The sequence below is a fragment of the Centropristis striata genome, chromosome 22 (genome assembly GCF_030273125.1).
Source record: "Centropristis striata isolate RG_2023a ecotype Rhode Island chromosome 22, C.striata_1.0, whole genome shotgun sequence".
In the NCBI taxonomy this organism is placed as follows: domain Eukaryota; kingdom Metazoa; phylum Chordata; class Actinopteri; order Perciformes; family Serranidae; genus Centropristis; species Centropristis striata.
Window position 1 is genome coordinate 15,970,040 of NC_081538.1, and position 22,453 is coordinate 15,992,492.

The 22,453-nt window shown below is 40.9% G+C and overlaps 1 protein-coding gene across 2 annotated transcripts; it reads right to left on the bottom strand.

The window, feature by feature from the left end:
* Window positions 1-33: 33 nt before the first annotated feature.
* Window positions 34-19,763, bottom strand: hcfc2 (host cell factor C2). 2 transcript variants are annotated; one of them, XR_009389755.1, is made up of 17 exons: window positions 19,425-19,763; window positions 17,743-17,891; window positions 17,489-17,649; window positions 14,478-14,680; window positions 14,258-14,342; window positions 13,244-13,347; window positions 11,307-11,537; window positions 9,954-10,121; window positions 9,783-9,841; window positions 8,522-8,639; window positions 5,870-5,920; window positions 5,733-5,788; window positions 5,510-5,653; window positions 4,487-4,672; window positions 1,718-2,426; window positions 1,191-1,263; window positions 34-1,098 (listed from the first exon to the last, which is right to left on the bottom strand). XR_009389755.1 is itself a non-coding variant. In XM_059326058.1 (17 exons), exons 1-17 carry the CDS (start codon window positions 19,588-19,590, stop codon window positions 1,089-1,091), a joined length of 2,262 nt encoding a protein of 753 aa, XP_059182041.1. In that variant the 5' UTR covers window positions 19,591-19,762; the 3' UTR covers window positions 34-1,088. The 2 variants fall into 2 exon arrangements, 1 of the variants encoding a protein (XP_059182041.1); XM_059326058.1 differs by having other exon boundaries at window positions 2,129-2,426; window positions 19,425-19,762.
* Window positions 19,764-22,453: the final 2,690 nt, after the last annotated feature.

The window sequence follows — 22,453 nt, forward strand, 5'->3', positions numbered from 1 at the left end:
GAGATTTGAGGGCGTCATCTTGTGGTTTGGGAAACACTGATTAATATTTTTCAACATTTTATTGGCCAAACAACTAAGCGATTAATCATTTAAATAATCAACAGATTATTCGATAACGAAAATAATCGTTTCAATTAAAAAAATAAGAGAATTGCTCTTCTTTGGACAAGAACATGAAGTGAAGCAACAACTGGCACAATGATTTGAGATCTGGATAACAATCTCTCCTCAAATTCCTTCACTACAACGATTAAAAAGGCCTGTAATAATACAGAGTCAGGATATGATGGTGGATAGTGTAGATTATAATAATACAACATGCCCATTAAATGGTGAGCTGGTCAAACCAGACATAATAATACTTTTAACATGCAAATCCCTTCCTGCAATATTTGTGGCATTTTTAATATCATTAAGTCAAATAATAAATGTTAGTGGTGCTATGTTCTTTAGTCAAAGTGTTGACCTTTTTATCTTACAATTGTAACTGGTAATTAATGTTAACAATCTGGTGGCAGTGATAAAAAAAAGAAATACAACAAAATCATAAACCAAAAGATGTGATCAAGTGATGTAATGTTAGTCAAAAAGTTTGTAGTAACACACAGTTGTGTATAGTAACAAAACATATTAACAGAGATCTTAAACGGAACCTGCATCATAGTAAATCATCAAATAATAAAACAATAAAAAGTGTTTCTTTCTGATATACACTGGTTCTGCAAAACATCTTATCTCATATGTTTCCTCCAAACCACCACATACGGTTTAAAGCAGCATCAGTGGCTGATGCAGTGAGCTAAGGCACCTCCAACATCTGAAGAGTTTCATTTCTGAAGTCATACTTGTAGTTTGGTCTACATCATATTACTCATTACTTAACAAAACAATTGTTTAACTAAAACATCCCTATGTAAGTGGTCAAGTTTTCTATGAAAATGTATTTACAAGGGAATAATTAAATACATAAAAAAATAAATTAACAAAACTATCTAAGAAATATACAACATCTGAGTGGCGTATGCTGCCAACTTCCTGAGTGTACATAATGTCTTTTCCAAAATATGGCATCATCGGTCCAAACATTTTCAACTGGAGCTGCAAGACAAAAGCAAAAGCAGGACACGATTCAATAAAAAATGCAACTATAAAGTGAAACTGAACAGAAATCTTGAGGTCACTGTGGTTACCTGTCAGCAGCATCCTGATCGGCCTGAGCATTGCTGTCGGCTTTGGATGCAGGTGCTTTTAGTTTACTGGGATCTAAAAAAAAAAACAGAAACAGGAGGTTGAATGAATTATTATTAAAATCATTTAATTAAAAAAATTGCAGAAACTAAGGCCCCGTTCACACAAGGACGCTTGCGGGTAAAAACGACAAAATATTTTATGGGAAGTGCCTTTCGTTTAGACGGTGACGGCGTTTTTGGGGATTAAAAATGCAAAAATCTGAAACCACCCTCCAGAGTGGAAAACTTGTAGCGCGTCCGGCTACACTGCCAAGACGCAAAACTCTGCTCAGATCTCTCACGTCGCGTACGCGTTTACGTCACATACATGTGCCAGTACAGGGAAATAAATAAACATGTGGGATTATTTCCATGCGTCGGACCTTCAAGCTGCTCTGGCAGCTCTAATAAACTTACAGGAGTCTTTCCACCAAATGTACAGGATATGTACAGATAGTATTAGTGAACAGAAAAGGATCTGTAATTACCTCTATCACATTTCAGATGCACCAATTGGTAGGAGGCGAGCCAGACGGCTTTGGACGAGACCTGGGAGATCTAGTGGATGGTGGAGAACTTTGTGGAAGGAGTGTGACCTGCTACTGTGTGACCGGTTAATGCAACCTGCTAATGCAACTGGCTAATGCGTGACCGGCTAATGTGTGACCGGCTAATGTGTGACCGGCTAATGTGCATCCGGCTAATGCAACCGGCTAATGTGTGACCGGCTAATGTGTAATGCAGGGAAATAAACAAACGTGGGATTATTTCCATGCGTCAGATTTCCTCCTGAAAACGCTCGTATAAATGCGAAATAAAAGGTTTAGATGCCACTTTTGCGTCTTCTGTTCAGACTGTCATCGTGTAAACGTAGCCTAAAGAAAGTCAAGCTTCTCCACCTTGAATCCAGCGGATCTGTGTCGCCGGGCCATAGCCCTGCTCATTCTTAGCGGCTATTCTGAAGACCACAGCAGGCCGGTTGGATGCAGAGCAGTCGATCTGGGCGTTATCCAGCTGGGTGGAGCTGACCATGCAGGACATCTTGGTGCCGCGGTAGATCCTGATAAAGGCCATCTGACCTGGACGCTCCGAGCTGGTGGAGCGGCTCTTCCTCACCGCCATGTACATGGAGTACTCCAGGATCCGGCCTGATGGAGAGGGGGGAGCCTCCCATGTGATGTGGACCGAATCATTGGCCTGTGCAGAAGAAAAACATTTTTTTAAATGGAAAGTGAATAGAGCAGCCCCTTCTGAATGTATCAACAGTTTTCAGTCTGAAAATGATCTTAACTAATTTATTTTTTTCCCCATTTTCCTAGGTGATTCATCAAATTTTCTCCTGTCTGTATCTGTATAAAGCGGCAACCTCTAGGTCTGAGCAATGACGAAAACCAGGAAGTGCCTTCAGCTGCATTCTACCAAAGATTCCACCAGGGGGTGCTGAAGGTGGCCGCAGAAGCATTTGAGTCCATTCATTTCAATACAAAATGACAAAACTTCTCACTTGATTTATTACCTCAGAATTTTTTTTAGGACAACACTATGGTCTCAATCACTGGTAAAAAATCTTCTTTAAGACAATTTGTTGTTAATAATAATGTAAATAATGGCCCCATTTTAGAAGAAAATAGAAGATAAAGAATCGTATGATTTTGGGCGTGGCTACCTTTGATTGACAGGCCACTAACAAGGCTAGCAGTCATCAGGAGAGAACAGGAGAAAAGAAAAGCAATGTGTATCCAGCATAGACATAATAAAGATTATTATATTAATTATGTCTATGGTATCCAGCCATGAATTTGTTTGTCGTTGTCCGTGTTTCCGTCCGGTTTGGTCTCATAACTTTGACCCTTTCACTGTATTTTCACTTAATGACAGTTTATTTGAACGTTTTGTTCAGTAAAAATGTCTTGTTCAGCGTTTGGTTGGACTAACAGACACTCCAAGGAGTCGCTGTTCAGTTTTCTGAGGTAAGTAACATATGTATTGTTTTTGTTTTTTTGCTAGCCAAAACTAACATCCCAGTTAATGAATTAGCAGCTGCCCTGCTCAGTCAGGTTGCCGGTTGCCTTTCACTCTGAATATCTCTCTATAAATAAAGCTATGAAATGCTGAAAAAAAAAAATAAAATAATGGATGTAGTCACTGTGATGTCACCCATAGGGTTCTGAGGTCAGACACACCTGGATTAATCAGTTTGTCCAATAATGGCAGACAGGAAACAAAGGCCTCGTTCAGACTGCTAGCCAAAATCTGATTTTTAGCCCATCCAGATTGGAACTGGATGGCTCTTTTGAAGTCCGAACAGTCACAAATCACATGAAATCCAATTTTTTGCAGACCGGATCGAAACCGCCTTCGGGAGGTAGTTTCAGATCTCATTTGGACAGATGCGTCTCAGTCTGAACCGCTCCAAACACTCAGATCGGTTTTGACTGTCCGTCACGTCACTCTACGCTGCGCGGGCAGCGGGGCGACGAGGTGTCCACCGGCAGCCGCGCCTGACTCATGCGGGCCCGACGGGGGCGTCCATCCGCCCGGTTTCTCCCCTTGTGCGTCTGAGATGTTCTGCACCTCTACTGGACAGTAATAAGGCCAATATTCTGAGGTGACCTGCCTCCATCATGTTTGTTGTTGTTGTTCTTGTCGCTGTCGCAATTATATGTCAGATCAGTCAATAATGTGGTCATATCCGATTTGGACACTTGCTAAGAACAGTGTGGACAGTCAGCCCTAAAAATCGGATTTGAGTAGGAATCTGATTTGAATCAGATTCGCCTGCAGTCTGAACGCAGCCAAAGGAGCTGGCTGAAGTTCAGGAAGTAGTGCAGTTGTGCATAAAGCCAATTGTAGTTTATAATGGTTGACAAGTGGTGATTTTAGCTTTCTTGTACACCTGTCTTAAAATGTAAGGGATACTGGAGCTTGGTTGGGGTGGTGGGACTGCTTGCTGCGGGTGCTGGAAAATTTCCCTTATTTTCAAATCCAAAACTTGACAGGTATGTAGAGAGGCGTGTAGTCAGTGATCAGATCCCTTTCGCTCCTCCACAGTCCAAATATGGTCTGCTCCCGTATCGGAAACAAGATGGTGACGAACGTAACGCTGAACTTGATGGCGACGAACGTAACGCTGAACTTGATGCCTCAAATGGGCCACAAACCAATGGGTGACGTCACGGTGACGTCACGGTGACGTCACGGTGACTACGTCCATTATTTATATACAGTCTATGATTTGTATGTCGTTGATACTTCACCTTGGTGATTGTGACAGCAGAGGGCGCTCCAGGAAAACCAGGTTGGCAGGTCTTGAACTCGCTAACTGGGCTGAAGTCTCCCTGGTCAAAGTAGTTGATGCCTGCAACTCTGAACCTGTAGGTCAGACCTGGAGCCAGCTCCTGCTTCTCTCTGCCCTGGTAGTCCTGAGGCCCCGGCAGCTTCCTCTGGATGGAGGTTTGATAGGAAAGCAAAGGATTAACAGAGGAGGAGTGGTTGAAAAGTCTGGGGAACATGGCAGCTTCATGGAATCTGCTCAATACCGTACACTATCTATTAAATGCACAGTATGTCATTTAAAAGTTGTAAAAGACGGACCTTTTTAGACACTGTGAAGTAGCATGGAATCATGGGCTTTGAAGCATATGTTTTTTTTCTTTAAAAGATTGCCAAAAGTACGTAGTTCATCACAGAATGAAGCTGTAAAAACAGGCATTATCGTTGATTTCCAACAGTCCTTGAACAAATCATAGGTCACAAAAGTTTTCTTTGGAAAAAGTAACCAAAACAAAGCTTAAAATTGTGATATTTCTGGCAAAATCAATATATTCTACATGTCACATTTAAAACATCTCGAAAAACAAACTGTTTGGAATTACTAAATCCTGTTAAAAACATGAAAATCTGCACTCCTCAGCATTCATTTGTTGAAAGACGATCAGCAGAAAGTTGAATTTTAAAGTGTAACTATCATTTGTGCTAAGTTCAATGTTCCATTGGTTCGATAAAAAACTGTTATAAAATCCTTTTATTTTTTTTAATTCCACAAGCAATTTGTTGTACTTTAGCAGTTTACTAAAGCAACTTGAGTACACTTTATTATCTGTTTATTTATTAGATAAACATAGCTACCATGATATTCAACAGTGTGATAGCATATTTGGGATAATGTAAAGAAACTCAAAAAAAAATATGACATTGGTCTTGTCATTTTTAGACATTTTAATGTAAAACCAGTTTTTCATGAATAAACTGTACAGAAGGTGTTGTGTTTTTTTTTTTACCTCTTTAGTGTTGAGCAGCCGGCTGCTGATGGCTGCAGTCGCGTGCTCACTGTCAGCAGGTAGAAAGTAGTGGCTGACCTCAGAGAAGAGCGTTTTGAAGACACCAACATCAAACCACACTCCTCCATCTGGACTCTGCTGGAGCTGGAGAGGAGAGTTGATGGTGTTAGTTTACACTAAGCTGAGTGGGAGCCAACAGGATGTGTTCAGACGTGTTTCTGACCTGATGTGTTTGGGCGTAGATATCTGCTGTCTTGTCACCTGGAACAGGTTCTTTCTCTGTAAAAACAAAGAAACTTTCACTTCATGACACGACGCTGCTGTTTATTTATGACATTTGAGCTTGAGACTTATCATTACCTGGATGAACTGAGCTGCTGACCTCTGAAACGGAAGTCTCCTGTCCAGCACCTACAGACAACACACACAGTGCATGACACTTGAAAAAGAAAAAATATTGCCTTAATCCGACTATAACTGGGCAACTGAAGTGCATGTAAACGTGTTAGTCCGACTAATGTCACAGTTCTCCAACTCCGATTAGGAACACCCATATAATGTGATTGGAATTTTCGCCGGCATGTATGACAAGACAACGCATGTTCGCATGCTCCACCCCCGCGCTGGCGTATGACCCCGGAAAAAAAACATCCAAGAAAGCCGGTTACACATTAGCCAGTTGCATTAGCCGGTCGCACATTAGCTGGTTGCATTAGCCAGTCGCACATTAGTCGGTCGCACATTAGCCGGTCGCATTAGCCGGTTGCATTGACCGGTCACGCATTAGCCGTTTGCATTAGCTGGTCGCACATTAGCCAGTTGCATTAGCCGGTCGCACATTAGCTGGTTGCATTAGCCAGTCGCACATTAGCCGGGCGCATACTAGCCGGTTGTATTAGCCAGTCGCACATTAGCCGGTCGCATTAGCCGGTTGCATTAACCGGTCACGCATTAGCCGTTTGCATTAGCTGGTCGCACATTAGCCAGTCGCACATTAGCCGGTTGCACATTAGCCGGTTGCATTAGCTGGTTCCATTAGCCAGTCACACATTAGCCGTTTGCATTAGCTGGTCGCACATTAGCCAGTTGCATTAGCCGGTCGCACATTAGCTGGTTGCATTAGCCAGTCGCACATTAGTCGGTCGCACATTAGCCGGTCGCATTAGCTGGTTGCATTGACCGGTCACGCATTAGCCGTTTGCATTAGCTGGTCGCACATTAGCCAGTTGCATTAGCCGGTCGCACATTAGCTGGTTGCATTAGCCAGTCGCACATTAGCCGGGCGCATACTAGCCGGTTGCATTAGCCGGTCGCATTAGCTGGTTGCATTAACCGGTCACGCATTAGCCGTTTGCATTAGCTGGTCGCACATTAACCAGTCGCACATTAGCCAGTTGCACATTAGCCGGTTGCATTAGCTGGTTCCATTAGCCAGTCACACATTAGCCGGTCGCGCATTAGCCGGTCGCATTAGCCGGTTATATTAGCTGGTTGCATTAGCCGGTCGCACATTAGCCGGTCCCACATTAGCTGGTTGCATTAGCCAGTCGCGCATTAGCCGGTCGCATTAGCCAGTCGCACATCGGCCGGTCGCATTAGCCAGTAGCACATTGGCCAGTCACGCATTAGCCGGTCACGCATTGGCCGGTTGCATTAGCTGGTAACACATTAGCCGGTCGCACATTAGCCGGTTGCATTTGCTGGTTGCATTAGCCAGTCGCACATTAGCTGGTTGCATTAGCCAGTTGCACATTAGCCGGTCGCACATTAGCTGGTTGCATTAGCCAGTCGCACATTAGCTGGTTGCACATTAGCCGGTTGCATTAGCTGGTCGCATTAGCCGGTCGCACATTAGCCGGTCGCACATCAGCTGGTCGCACATTAGCTGGTTGCATTAGCCAGTCGCGCATTAGCCGGTCACGCATTAGCCAGTTGCATTAGCTGGTCACACATTAGCCGGTCACGCATTAGCCGGTCGCAATAGCCAGTGGCACATTAGCCGGTCACGCATTAGCCTGTTGCATTAGCAGTCGCACATTAGCCAGTCGCACATTAACCAGTTGCACATTAGCCGGTCGCACATTAGCTGGTTGCATTAGCCAGTCGCACATTAGCCGGTCACGCATCAGCCGGTCGCAATAGCCAGTGGCACATTAGCCGGTCACGCATTAGCCTGTTGCATTAGCTGGTCGCACATTAGCCAGTCGCACATAAGCCGGTCACTTTAGCGGTCACACATTAGCCGGTTGCATTAGCAGTCGCACATTAGCCAGTTGCACATTAGCCGGTCGCACATTAGCTGGTTGCATTAGCCAGTCGCACATTAGCCGGTCACGCATTAGCCGGTTGCATTAGCTGGTCGCATTAGCCGGTCGCACATTAGCTGGTCGCACATTAGCTGGTCGCATTAGCCAGTCGCGCATTAGCCGGTCACATTAGCCAGTCGCACATTAGCCGGTCGCACATTAGCCGGTCGCACATTAGCCGGTCACACATTAGCCGGTCGCAATAGCCAGTGGCACATTAGCCGGTCACGCATTAGCCTGTTGCATTAGCTGGTCGCACATTAGCCAGTCGCACATAAGCCGGTCGCTTTAGCGGTCACACATTAGCCGGTTGCATTAGCAGTCGCACATTAGCCCGGTCAGTAGCAACGGCACAAAGTGTCGAACTGAGGTCAACTGAAAAGGGTGCCATATTAACCCGCTGACACATATCGCCACCCAGCGTTGAGGAGCAGGACACATTCCCGTCAGTTATTCGATTTTCTCAGTTGCATGTAAACTGGGACAAGGACAGAAGTCCTATTATACGGCAATATCGATTTTTAAGCATAGCTCAATTAAACTGTGCTTGTAAACGCACTGACAGATAGAGAGTGAGAAACTACAGTAACACTAAAGCTAGTGTGACAAGATAATTTATTTGAAGTGGACAGTTCAGACTAAAAAGTGTTTTTTTCCCTCACAAAAAAAAACATTCAGCATTCAATCGCTTGACAATAAGATTTACCGCAGCCTTGTGTGTCTGAGTGTTTCTCCGTCTCCCTCCCAGCACTCCTCCCTCCTTGTGCTTTAGTCTCTGCTGAGCAGTTCAGTTTTTCTGCAATTTCCTTCTGAGCTGAAGCCTCCTGAAATTAAGAGGAAAAAAATTATAGCTGTGTGTTTTCAAAATCAGGGTTTACTTTTCACATCAAACTGCAGTGAATTTTACTGCAGTTTGTTGTATGATTTATACTACTGTATGTATTAAACTGTGACTGGCTTCAAACACAATGCAGTATTACTAACTGTGCTAAATAGAAACTGCTTAACCCCTTGTGTACTCCTTAAAAATGTATAACACAATTTGTTTTCCACTATTACAATTGAAATAAATATTCAGGTTTTATTGCTTTTTTCTCTTGATATGAGGCCTAAATTTGTATATTTGACTAAAATTGACCAATAAAAAAGGGGAAAAAAAGAAAATTATATATCAATTTGTTGGTCATGAGTTGCCTTAAAAGGTGAAAAAAAGTTGGTAATAATTCTAAAACCAGTCTAATGTCATGGGGTCCTTTTTGACCACAGGTGTGATTATTTTTTTTATTTTTGCTGTCATCCAAAAATGAACAATGTTTTCAAAACAAAAGTTTCACTAAAAGTTGACATAAGCTACTCTGTGCATTCCCATCAAGAAATTATTATTTCACTATGACTATTGTAAAAAAATTCAGATTTTCTTACTTTTTTTCTCTTGAAATGAGGCCTAAATTTGTATATTTGACGAAAATTGACCAATAATAATGAAAAAAATATGAAAATATCAATGTGTTGGTCATGAGTTGCCGTAAAAGGTGAAAAAAAAAGTTGGTAATAATTTTTCCTACATGTCCTAAAACCAGTCAAATGTCATAGGGTCATTTTTGACCCCTGAGGAGCATGGGTGCTATAAAAATGTATAAAACACGTAAAAATGTATGAAGAAAGTAGAAATGTATATTATCTATAAAGGATGAAGAGGGCACATATGCTGAAAATTTCAAGCAATTCTATTAAAGTTAACCTATATTAATCATATGTTGAAAATGATTTGGGGGTCAAAAAGCTTTACTCAAGTTAAATTACAATTACAAACCATCGTTTGTTTAAATTCAGACTCAAAGAACAATACTGAGTACTGACATCTCTGTGGTTGACCTGCTGGTAGATTAAATATTAAATAAGTGTATTATTACGTGTAATAATCTTTATTTACAGGTGGAAGCATGTTATAAGTAAGTCACGTCTACCTGAGCTGATGCTTCTGTATTAGTGCTTCCTCCAGTTTGAGGTTGAAGAGACTGGACACCTGAGAGAGAAGAGTTGACACATTTTTTTCCCCGTAGAGCCAAAAATGTCCACTGTGTGTGTTGTGTGTCCTGGGCCTCTCCACTCCTGGGTGGATGTGTGACTCTCTTTAACTGCATAGTTTTTACCCGTTCCGGTTGGATCGACTGGTTTGGCTGGTGGAGGTGCAGGCTGGATCTGAAGGATGTAGCAGTCTGCTGCCGCCAGGGGGCGCCACGCCACATGAAGCATGCTGACTGTGGATTTGATGAGTACCACTGCCTCTGGGGTGGCTGGTCGATCTGAGGGCAGAATACAGAACACATCAAGGAACAGTTTTCAGTCCTCACACTGCAAAAAAGGTGTGTCTAAAAACAAGATAAAAAACACTAAATCTGAGGGAAATGATCTTGCTGCATGGACAGATAATTTCACTTGACAAGATTTCTTAAATTAAGATTGTTAAATCTAGAAATAAGCATGTTGAACACTTAAAATAAGAAATTAACCCTCTGGAGTCCATGAAAGCGCGTAAATGTAAAAACGAGGCAGCATGGAGCCCTGCTGTCAGCTTTTCTCTAAAGTTTTGGCTTTTCCAGAAGTTTCCATGTCCAATTTAATGCATTAATCATTTTTTTTAGCAAAGGTAAAAAAAACACCTCGAAGTGTACATGATTTTACTTTTTTTGCAGAGTTTTTTCTAATTTAGCTTTGTGCATTTAGCATTTATAATGCAATCTTTTGTGTTTACTGTTTTTTGTTGTTGTTTTTTGTAATTTCTTTGTGCTTTTAGTAATTTTTGTGTGTTTTTGTATTTTTATTGTGTTTTTGGTGTGTTTTGAGTGTGTTTGTATGTGGTTTTTTTTGTAATTTTGTGTGTTTTTGTGTGTGTTTTTGGTTTGTTTTTCATGTTTTATGGCTTTTACGTGTGTTTGATGTATTTTGTGTGTGTTTTTGTGTGTTTTTTTGTGTTCAAAATGTTGACCCAGTAAGTCAAAATGAAAAAATAATCAGGTCATATAGGTGAGGTTGTGCTGAAAACAATGATACCACCATGTCATGGTAAAGATTTTTAAGTGGTTTATACAGGCGGAATGAAAATGAGTCCAAAACCGACAAAATAGCCTCAAACTCCCAAGGGTTAACTCTTAAAACAAGATAAATTATCTTGGTAAGAAACAAATAATTGTCAGTGCACTCTGCTCGGGCCAGTTCATCGCTGCTTGCAGCTTTAATTGATTTAACTTGACAAATTTAACTTTTAAGAGTTCATTTCTTATTTTAAGTGTTCAACATGCTTATTTCTAGATTTAATAATCTTTATTTAAGAAATCTTGTCAAGTGAAATTATCTGTCCATGCAGCAAGATCATTTCCCTCAGATTTAGTGTTTTTATCTTGTTTTTAGACACATCTTTTTTCCAGTGCAGAGTAAACAACACTTGAGAGACTTATAACTCAAAGTTTCTCTTGGCAGCTCCTCCTCACCTGTCTCCAGGTACCACAGGTCCTTGCAGCAGACCTGGTAGTTCCAGCTCTTACGGTATCCGTCACGGCCGCTCCAGATGTAAAGTCTGGAGCCGACAGTGGCAGCACAGTGTCCGGCCCTGGCTCTGGGCCTACAGGCGTACTGATCGTCACTCTGGGGCCCCTGGCTCTGCAGCTGGGACTCGATGTCTTCCTGCTGCTCTGGGCCCAGGTTCTGCCAGATCATAGTGTCTGTGGCAGATAACAAGGCACAGGGTTCGTACACTTTAGCAGTGGTCAAATTCAAGCATTTTTCAAGGACTTTCTAGGTAAATTTTCAAGCTTTTCCAGTAACTTACACCTGTTGTAAATTACATGTTTTAGATGATACTTACATACTAAAAGGGGGAGATTTCACTTAACCATACCAACAGCGATGGTATTACACTTTTAGGAGGAACGATCTTCATTTCAGATAGGCTACTCATTATTTTTACATTGAACATGTGATTATCTATAGCAGGGGTCTCAAACTCACGGCCCGCGGGCCAATTGTGGCTCTCGTGACGATATTTTGTGGCCCCCACCTTGATATGAAAGTTTAATGTGAATTTTATATGAATGGCACTTTAACGTGTTGTGTGTGTGGAAGTTCCCTTTGATTACTTTTTTTGGTAATTTTGTGTCTTTTTAAAATAATTTAGTGTCTTTTTTTGGTAAATTTGTGTCTTTTTAAAATAATTTTGTGTCTTTTTAAAATAATTTTGTGTCTTTTTTTGGTAAATTTGTGTCTTTTTAAAATAATTTTGTGTCTTTTTTTTGGTCATTTTGTTTGATCTTTAAGTAATTTATTTTTTTCTGTCATTTTGTGTCTTTTTAAAATAATTTTGTGTCTTTTTTGGTCATTTTGTGTCTTTTTTTAGTGATTTTTAGTGTGTCCATTTTTTGTAATTTTGTGTATTTTTGAAATAATTTTGAGTCTTTTTAAAATAATTTTGTGTCTTTTTTTTAATGATTTTGTTTTTTTTTTTTTTAATAATTTTGTGTCTTTTTTGTTAATTCTGTGTCTTTTTTTGGTCATTTTGTTTGATCTTTATGTAATTTAGTTTTTTCTGTCATTTTGTATCTTTTTCTGTCATTTTGTGTCTTTTTTGTGATTTTGTGTCTTTTTTTGGTAATTTTATGTCTTTTTGATATAATTTTGTGTCTTTTTTAAAATAATTTTGTCTCTTTTTTTTGGTAATTTTGTGTCTTTTTTTAGTGGTTTTGTGTCTTTTTTTGGTAATTTTGTTTGATCTTTAAGTAATTTCGTTTTTTTCTGTCATTTTGTGTATTTTTTGGTAATTTTGTGTCTTTTTTTAGTTATTTTGTGTATTTTTTGGTAATTTTGTGTCTTTTTTTAAGTGATTTTGTGTCTTTTTTTGGTAATTTTGTGTCTTTTCAAAATAATTTTGTGTCTCTTTTGGTCATTTTGTGTATTTTTTTTTAGTAATTTTGTGTCTTTTTTTTGATCATTTTGATACTGCCTCCAGCGGCCCCCAGGTAATTTGAGTTTGAGACCCCTGATCTATAGTCTATAGATGGATATAGTCAGATTGCAAGAGAAATACAGTAAGCTTTTACAAGCACTTTATCCAAAATCCAAGCACTTTTCAAACTTTGAAAATACAACATTTAAATTCAAGCATTTTCAAGGATTTCAAGCACCCGTACGAACCTTGAAGGCAGTAGTGAACTTACTGTCCTCTGAACGATACAAAAAGCCTATTGGTCGAGTACAAAAAACAAACTGCATCATAAATTTAGTTTCCCTGAAAGCAGAACGGAGGTGTTGACAACCTGATGTTAAAAAACACTTTCAATTTGGCAAAACTGAACCAATAAAAATGCTCTCCAGGGTTTCACCCTGTGTGAAAACTCTGTGGGACTGTGGGATACTTTTAGAGAAATGTACTGACCCAGGTTGAGTACAGTTAAGGAGTCACTGCAGATCCATTCAGTTCCTAAAGCATTGTGTTTGTCCGACTCTGGAACAGGAATCCAGCCACCAAAAACGTACATCCTGCAGACAGAAGGGCACAGTAGAATATTAAAGGCTACCAGGGTCAAGTGTCACACACAAACAGATATTTGACACACTGTAAAAAAGGGCTGTCTAAAAACACGATAAAAACACTAAATCTGAGGGAAATGATCTTGCTGCATGGACAGGTAATTTCACTTGACAAGATTTCTCAAATTAAGATTATTAAATCTAGAAATAAGCATGTTGAACACTTAAAATAAGAAATTAACTCTTAAAACAAGATAAATTAAAGCTGCAAGCAGCGATGAACTGGCCCGAGCAGAGTGCACTGACAATTATTTGTTTCTTACTTTAGATTTACAAGTGTTATATCAGGAGGCCCTGGGGCCACATATGGCCCGCACCCTCACTTGAAGTGGCCCTCAGTACAACTACATGCATTTGAGCATGAAATCTTAAAAGTGCAGTTTAAAAATGCACAAAATTACTTCTTGCAGTTAATGTTGGTCTGCTGTTCTTGCACTAAAAAAGAAATCACAGTAAGTGGATATTTTTTATTTGCTTCAAACCTTTTGTATTCCTATTTATACTGTTATACATGCATTTGAGCATGAAATATGTTAAGTTACTGCACTGTAAACATATTTAAAATTGCAGTTTCATCATATCTGGTTAAGTGCACGGTCCTATTTGGTAGTGTCGATGAAAAATTGTGGCCCCCTGCAGCATTTAAGTTGCCCATCCCTGTGTAAGGTAATTGATCTTGTTTTAAGAGTTAATTTCTTATTTTAAGCGTTCAACATGCTTATTTCTAGATTTAATAATCTTAATTTAAGAAATCTTGTCAAGTGAAATTATCTGTCCATGCAGCAAGATCATTTCCCTCAGATTTAGTGTTTTTAGACACCCCTTTTTTGTAGTGCACCAATAAAGACGGATCCCTTACTTGTTTCCAATAACATTGGCAGAGTGAAGGCTTCTGGGAAGTGGAGTGCAACCTCTGGTTTCAGGCATTGACCAAACCATTGTTTCTGAACAACAGAAGAGGATAATGATAAGGAAGTGTAATTATATATTATATTATTATATTATAAATGGTTGTGCCTCACAGCGTGCAATAAAGACTACCACAGTTAAGACAATTAAGGCACAAAACAATACTGTACCCAGGTCAAGCTGCCACAGGTCGTCTAACCGGCATCCCTGCATGCCTCCAAAGATGTAGAGCTTCGGGGAGCTGATGCCTGTGTAGGCAACTGAGGTGTGGGACTCCCGTGCTGAGGGACCTCCACCCTTTGTCTCTGGGATGCTCCAGCCTTTTACCCCTGATAGCGGCTGCAGCTCCAGCTCATAGAAGTCCCGCATGTATCTAAGACGGTAAAAAGACAAACTCAAGTCACCTATCCTGGACTCAAGACTTGTTTTACTTTAAACTAGAGCTGAACAGATCAATCAATCAAAAGGAAAACAATCTGCAAATATTTTGATAATCAATGAATCGTTTGTCACTTTGCAAGAAAATATATTTATCTGTTTTCTCTGGAGATGATTTTGATTTGATTTTGGAGATGAGTTTCACTTTTTTTTAATTTATCAACAAAAAGTTATTTAAAGTACACTGAACATTTGTTTTTGCTCCCATTTTTTATGAGATGAACTCAAAGATCTAAAACTTTTTCCATATGCACAAAATAACCATTTCTCTCAAATATTGTTCACAAATCTGTGTAAATCTGTGATATTGAGCACTTCTCCTTTGCCGAGACAATCCATCCCACCTCACAGGTGTGGCATATCAAGATGCTGATTAGACAGCATGATTATTGCACAGGTGTGCCTTAGACTGGCCACAATAAAAGGCCACTCTAAAATGTTCAGTTTTATCACACAGCACAATGCCACAGATGTCGCAAGTTTTGAGGGAGCGTGCAATTGGCATGCTGACAGCAGGAATGTCCACCAGAGCTGTTGCCCGTGAATTGAATGTTCATTTCTCAACCATAAGCCGTCTCCAAAGGCGTTTCAGAGAATTTGGCAGTACGTCCAACCGGCCTCACAACCGCAGACCACGTGTAACCACACCAGCCCAGGACCTCCACATCCAGCATGTTCACCTCCAAGATCGTCTGAGACCAGCCACTCAGACAGCTGCTGCAACAATCGGTTTGCATAACCGAAGAATTTCTGCACAAACTGTCAGAAACCGTCTCAGGGAAGCTCATCTGCATGCTCGTCGTCCTCATCGGGGTCTCGACCTGACTCCAGTTCGTCGTCGTAACCGACTTGAGTGGGCAAATGCTCACATTCGATGGCGTCTGGCACGTTGGAGAGATGTTCTCTTCACAGATGAATCCCGGTTTTCACTATTCAGGGCAGATGGCAGACAGCGTGTGTGGCGTCGTGTGGGTGAGAGGTTTTGTGATGTCAATGTTGTGAATCGAGTGGCCCATGGTGGCGGTGGGGTTATGGTATGGGCAGGCGAGACAATCCATCCCACCTCACAGGTGTGGCATATCAAGATGCTGATTAGACAGCATGAATATTGCACAGGTGTGCCTTAGACTGGCCACAATAAAAGGCCACTCTGAAATGTGCAGTTTTGTTTTAATGGGGGGGTCTGGGGGGGTCAGAAAATTGGTCAGTATCTGGTGTGACCACCATTTGCCTCACGCAGTGCAACACATCTCCTTCGCATTGAGTTGATCAAGTTGTTGATTGTGGCCTGTGGAATGTTGGTCCACTCCTCTTCAATGGCTGTGCGAAGCTGCTGCATATTGGCAGGAACTGGAACACGCTGTCGTAGACGCCGATCCAGAGCATCCCAAACATGCTCAATGGGTGACATGTCCGGTGAGTATGCTGGCCATGCAAGAACTGGGATGTTTTCAGCTTCCAGGAACTGTGTACAGATCCTTGCAACATGGGGCCGTGCATTATCATGCTGCAACATGAGGTGATGGTCGTGGATGAACGGCACAACAATGGGCCTCAGGATCTCGTCACGGTATCTCTGTGCATTCACAATGCCATCAATAAAATGCACCTGTGTTCGTCGTCCATAACATACGCCTGCCCATACCATAACCCCACCGCCACCATGGGCCACTCGATTCACAACATTGACATCACAAAACCTCTCACCCACACGACGCCACACACGCTGTCTGCCATCTGCCCTGAATAGTGAAAACCGGGATTCATCTGTGAAGAGAACATCTCTCCAACGTGCCAGACGCCATCGAATGTGAGCATTTGCCCACTCAAGTCGGTTACGACGACGAACTGGAGTCAGGTCGAGACCCCGATGAGGACGACGAGCATGCAGATGAGCTTCCCTGAGACGGTTTCTGACAGTTTGTGCAGAAATTCTTCGGTTATGCAAACCGATTGTTGCAGCAGCTGTCTGAGTGGCTGGTCTCAGACGATCTTGGAGGTGAACATGCTGGATGTGGAGGTCCTGGGCTGGTGTGGTTACACGTGGTCTGCGGTTGTGAGGCCGGTTGGACGTACTGCCAAATTCTCTGAAACGCCTTTGGAGACGGCTTATGGTTGAGAAATGAACATTCAATTCACGGGCAACAGCTCTGGTGGACATTCCTGCTGTCAGCATGCCAATTGCACGCTCCCTCAAAACTTGCGACATCTGTGGCATTGTGCTGTGTGATAAAACTGAACATTTTAGAGTGGCCTTTTATTGTGGCCAGTCTAAGGCACACCTGTGCAATAATCATGCTGTCTAATCAGCATCTTGATATGCCACACCTGTGAGGTGGGATGGATTGTCTCGGCAAAGGAGAAGTGCTCAATATCACAGATTTACACAGATTTGTGAACAATATTTGAGAGAAATGGTTATTTTGTGCATATGGAAAAAGTTTTAGATCTTTGAGTTCATCTCATAAAAAATGGGAGCAAAAACAAAAGTGTTGCGTTTATATTTTTGTTCAGTGTATAATATGTAGCTCCAAGTTCATCAAAGAAACAAGCTGAGCAAATGTCAGCAGCAACTCCACCACCAACAAACCAAACACCATTGGAGAAAGCCTGATTTTAAACATGTAACTGCTTACACACTGGAGAAGTGCATGGCTTGCATTTATGCATTTTTAAATTATATATATTTTTTAAAACGAGCAAGTGTAAGCAAACTCTAGATCAAATGTTATGGACACAGTACCTTGGTACGTTGCCATTGGGGTCTTCACTATCGTTGGCCAGCCCTCCAAACATGTAGCACTTGTTACCCACTAGAGTAAAGCTGTGTCCGATGCGAGGGCAGGGAAGCAAGCCGTTCCTTGGTGCTTTGGGTTTCAGCTTCTTCCACAGCCAGCGACTGGCCTGAGTCACACAGGGCCAAATTCAAAATGTTAATATTGTCTCCATCACAGCATCTGGGTTAGAATCACAGCTGAATATGTGTGCTGGCATTACCTGAAGTTCATAGACGCTGTTGGTGTATTTTCCAAACTCAACCATGCCTCCAAAGACCAGTATACGAGTTCCTTCGCAGATGAAGCCATGGGCAGCACAGCCGGGGGGGATATCACCCCGTACAGCAGGCAGAAACCACTGCTTAGAGACTGGAGGAATGATTCAGAATCAGAATCAGAATCCGATCAGAAAGCCTTTATTGTCATTGCACAGGGTAGTACAACAAAATTTGCCATCAACCCGTCCAAAATGTATAAAAACCACACATACAATATGACAGAGGTGAAGAGAACAGGAAGACAGAGAAGAAGTGAATGAAAAAAACCTCGGCAACATAAGCATGATACACTTCAGAAACTAGGGTTGTCAAAAGTATCGATACTCAAAAAAAGGGGGGGGGGGGGGGGGGTGAGCAGGAATGAGCATGTGTCAGCCATTGACTTCTTTATGTTTATGTTCACACAACACCATTGAGACATCTAAACACATTGTTTGGAAACAACTCTTAGCGTGATAATTCTGCAGTTGCTCGATAATTATAACATAAAACACCACCTCACCCCCAGAACATGGCCTTAATGACCTGTGTGGCACAACATCAAATGTGCACAGTCTCTTATAGCCAGCCATCACTTCACACCCAAATGCTCATGTGTTAACACACTCATACCCAAACTGCAAATGTACTGGTTTAATGTATTATCTGAAATAGAGAAGATATTGGACTTATTGAACCCTGGACCTCCCAAACCGACACTTAACATCCAAACATAATAACAGGTTGTATTGTATTCCTACTTATGTAGCGAGGAAGAATATTTTATTGCAGTGGATTAATGAAAAAGCACCAACTGTTAAAAGATGGCAAAGAGTGGTATTTGATCTAGTGCCATTAGAGTACCATACATGTATATTTCATTCAACAGAACAGACCAGTTCTATAAAGTGTGGGAACCCTATTTGAATTTCTGTAGAGCCTGATGTCTCTAATATCGGGCTGCAGGGATTTTCTGGACTGCTCATACTACACATTATTACTGAAACCCCAAGTATTATTTATATGGATCTGAGCTGATGTTCTGGGATTTTTTTTGTTTACTTGTGTATTTGTTGTGCTTTTTATTTATGTGAACCATATTATGTAACCATTCTTTACTTGTGAAAGTCTAAAATTAATAAAAAATATTGTTTAAAAAAAACAAAACACATTCACACACGAGTACAAACATAAATCACAAGCTCTGCCAACACAACAAAGGTATGTACATAACCACAGGCCATGCCTAAAGCTACATCTAACTGTGTTGTTTTGCCATATATTTTCACTACATTTCAATGTTTCCAGTTAACGCCACACTTATTCAACAAATAATACAACGTTTTAACGAGCAGCTAGTAGCTCTGTTTGCTTTGTTTACGCTCAGATAATAACCAAAGTAGCAACCGAGTACATTTCTTCAAACAATAACTTAACTCGACAGCTAAAGTTACACTAGCCAGATTAAGTTAGTGTCCATATACAAAAAACAAAACTAACAATAGCAAAATGATGCTAAAGCTGTCTAGGACCTTCAAAAAGCACAAAGCTCCTATCAAAGGGCTGCTGGTCTATTGAACTCCTGCATGCTAAAAACAACAGCCGCTAACCTGCTAGCTGCTAGCTTCAGCTAACGTTAGCCTACCAGTGTTGTAAACATGGAGGTCCTCCGCTATCCCTTCGTTTCCTCCACCGAACACAACAATCAGCTCCCGGATCGCAGCTGCTCGGTGTCCATGTCTAGACCGCGGTACCACTCCTGTAACTGAGTGAACTTTCCTCCACTGCGGCTCCTCGGAACCAGGGTTCATCTTCCCGTTAGGGAGCCTCAAGTTTACCGCTGTTGACGTTTCAAAGACGGGGGCGGAGCCAAGGAGCCTCAGGAAGCTCAACCAGAGAGGTGAAGACACAACAGGAGGTCTCACTCTACCTCATTTCAATGGTATCAACATCTAAATGAATGTAAGAAAAATTGCAGACTTGTTTACTTAATAAATAACTGTAAAGAGGGAGAGCTATTCGCGGATTCTACTAAATATCTCTAATTACATCACCAGGGTTATCTCAGAAATTTTAAAAAGTCATGAAAAAGAGGGACATGAGATGCGCATTGATCAATAGAGGGGATAAAAGGTCAGGATATCAGCCCCTGCTGCATAGACTTTGAACATAGGTCATAAAGACTAAGGAAATTATCATATATTTCCACAGGTTCAAGCCTCCCTTCAGCCAGTGAATATCTGTGGGGTGGACTTGGAGGTAGTGCCAAGTTCTAAGTATCTAGGTGTATACCTGGATAATAAGTTGGACTGGTCCCTAAACACAGACGCTCTCTACAAAAAGGGGCAGAGCCGCCTCTTTTTCTTAAGGAAGCTCAGATCTCTTGACATCTGTAGTAAGATGCTGCAGATGTTTTATCAGTCTGTGGTGGTAGTGTGTTGTTTTATGCTGCAGTCTGCTGGGAAGTCAGGTTGGACACACTGGAGGAGGTGGTGGAGAGATGAACTGTCAACATGTTCCAGGCCATCCTGAAATACCCAGATCATCTGCTACACAAAACCTTTATGGACCAAAAAAACAGCATTGGACGACTCCTCTCTCTGTGTTGCAGGACGGAGAGATACAAAAGATCCTTCTCTCCTACAGCCATCAGGCTGTCTCATTCTAACAGAGATTCTACCAGATTAACTGAATGCCCCCCTAATTTTGATATGATTGATTTTGATTGATTAAAATACTTTGACCATTCTATTGGTAATATGTCTCTTGTTAGTCCCCATAACTTTACAGAAGTGTAATAATAACTTGCTGGAGAAATATACCTGTTTAAAGATCCAATGCTTTCATGTCAATTGCAAGATATCAAGAACACATCAGATGTTGACATGGCCTTTGAGCCCACATTGACCAACACAAGATAAACAGGATAGTCCATAGTGCACAGGTGGTTAAAACACATCTGTCTGACTTAAGTCAAGCACACAGTCCATCTCAAACTGTGGACAACCTCTGTGTTATTTCATGACAACAATGGCTGTCTATGAACAATAAAAAAGATTTAAAAAGATGGGACACTGTGCAAAACAGTAATAAATACAGAATGCATTAAATTCCCAATTCAGACTGTGTATTTAAAAGGACAATTGTTTTTTAGTTTGAATGTGAAATATATTGTCTATGTACAGTTTTCAACTTAATATATGTCAAAGAGCATTAGCTAACTTTTGCCTAGTAATCAATAATTCAATCGTCTGTCACATTGTAGCAATGTATCAGCTGAGGTAAGGTGCCTTATTGGAGAACTAAATTTGCCCTCCAGCGTTTATTGCAATTGGGGCTGGGCGATATATCGATATAAAAGATATGTCGATACATTTTTTAATGTGATATGGAATGAGACCATATTGCACATATCTATATAGTTCACTGTGATCCTTGCTCCAGGCAAGCTGCAGCTTTTATTTAAGATTTATTTAAATGTGCACTTTATGCAGCTTTGAATTTTTTAAAAAGGTACTCCTGTTGTTATACAGTAATGATCACTTAAATAAATGGTTTCAATAAAATTACTTGTGACATGTCATATTTGGCTTTGACTGAAAATTTGCTCTCACTTTGCAATAAAAATATCAGGATATATATAGTATATCAATATTCAGCCTAAATATTTGGGATATGATTTTTGATCCATATCGCCCAGCCCTAATTGCAATGGAAAATTTAGGCAGAACATACAGACGGCTTCTACATTTATGGTATTTTTTGGGACATCGTCTCATATATAGACAATCTTTGAAAGTCAGTGTACTTGCAAGCAGTCTGCAGCGCGCCTCTGCACTTGAAAACACTGAATATTTAATCACCTGCATGAGATATTTTTAGCTGCTGAATGATTTTAATTTGGAAGCCACTTATATTTTGTTGTTTTGTAATAATAAAAAAACAGAAGTAGTTATCCAGTATGAAGAATTTATACAGGCTGCAAAGCCAGAGAGAAAAATATAGAGTGGGAAATACAATTTACTTTATCATATTCTTTATATTACTTTATTTGTATGGGATCTTACATACAAGACGTGCAGCTCAAAGTGCGTTACATAAAAAAACACCAGGAAACACAGGAAATGAAAAAGACTATACAGACTATAGATAAAATGCCGAGCAAGAAGAAAACATTAGCAAGACAAAGATCCACTAATAAAAATATATTTTTTAAATGTGGTGTTTATACTGTACACACACAGACACACAGACACACACACGCACGCACACACACGCGCGCACACACACACACACACACACACACACACAGACATTCATATTTGTATGTATTTATGCAGTTATCAGTACACCTCGCTTCAGAAAATGATTCATTTTATGTGACGATTGGGCAACAATTTCATGTTACTGAAAGTCCCGAACTTGGTGTGTACGTGTGCGTGCGGGGACGTGTGTGTGTGTGTGTGTGTGTGTGTAGGAACAGGAACCCCTCCCGGTGAGCAGGAAGAGGGTGACGTCAGTTGTCAGTTGCCTCACTGATGAGTGTAGTCGGAATTATATGTGTGTGCGTGTGAGTGTGTGTGTGTGTGTGAGAGAGAGAGAGACAGAGAGACAGAGAGAGAATGTGTGTGTGTGTGTGTGTGTGTGTGTGTGTGTGTGTGTCTGCCTGCCTCT

Excerpts from the sequence above, each read along its gene's own strand:
- hcfc2 (XM_059326058.1), bottom strand. The coding sequence starts at position 19,590 with ATGAACCCTGGTTCCGAGGAGCCGCAGTGGAGGAAAGTTCACTCAGTT. Across the intron at positions 17,892-19,424 it reads CCTCCATGTTTACAACACTG|TCTCTAAGCAGTGGTTTCTG; the intron begins GTAGGCTAACGT and ends TCATTCCTCCAG. Across the intron at positions 5,921-8,521 it reads CTCAGACACACAAGGCTGCG|GTGCTGGACAGGAGACTTCC; the intron begins GTAAATCTTATT and ends TGTTGTCTGTAG.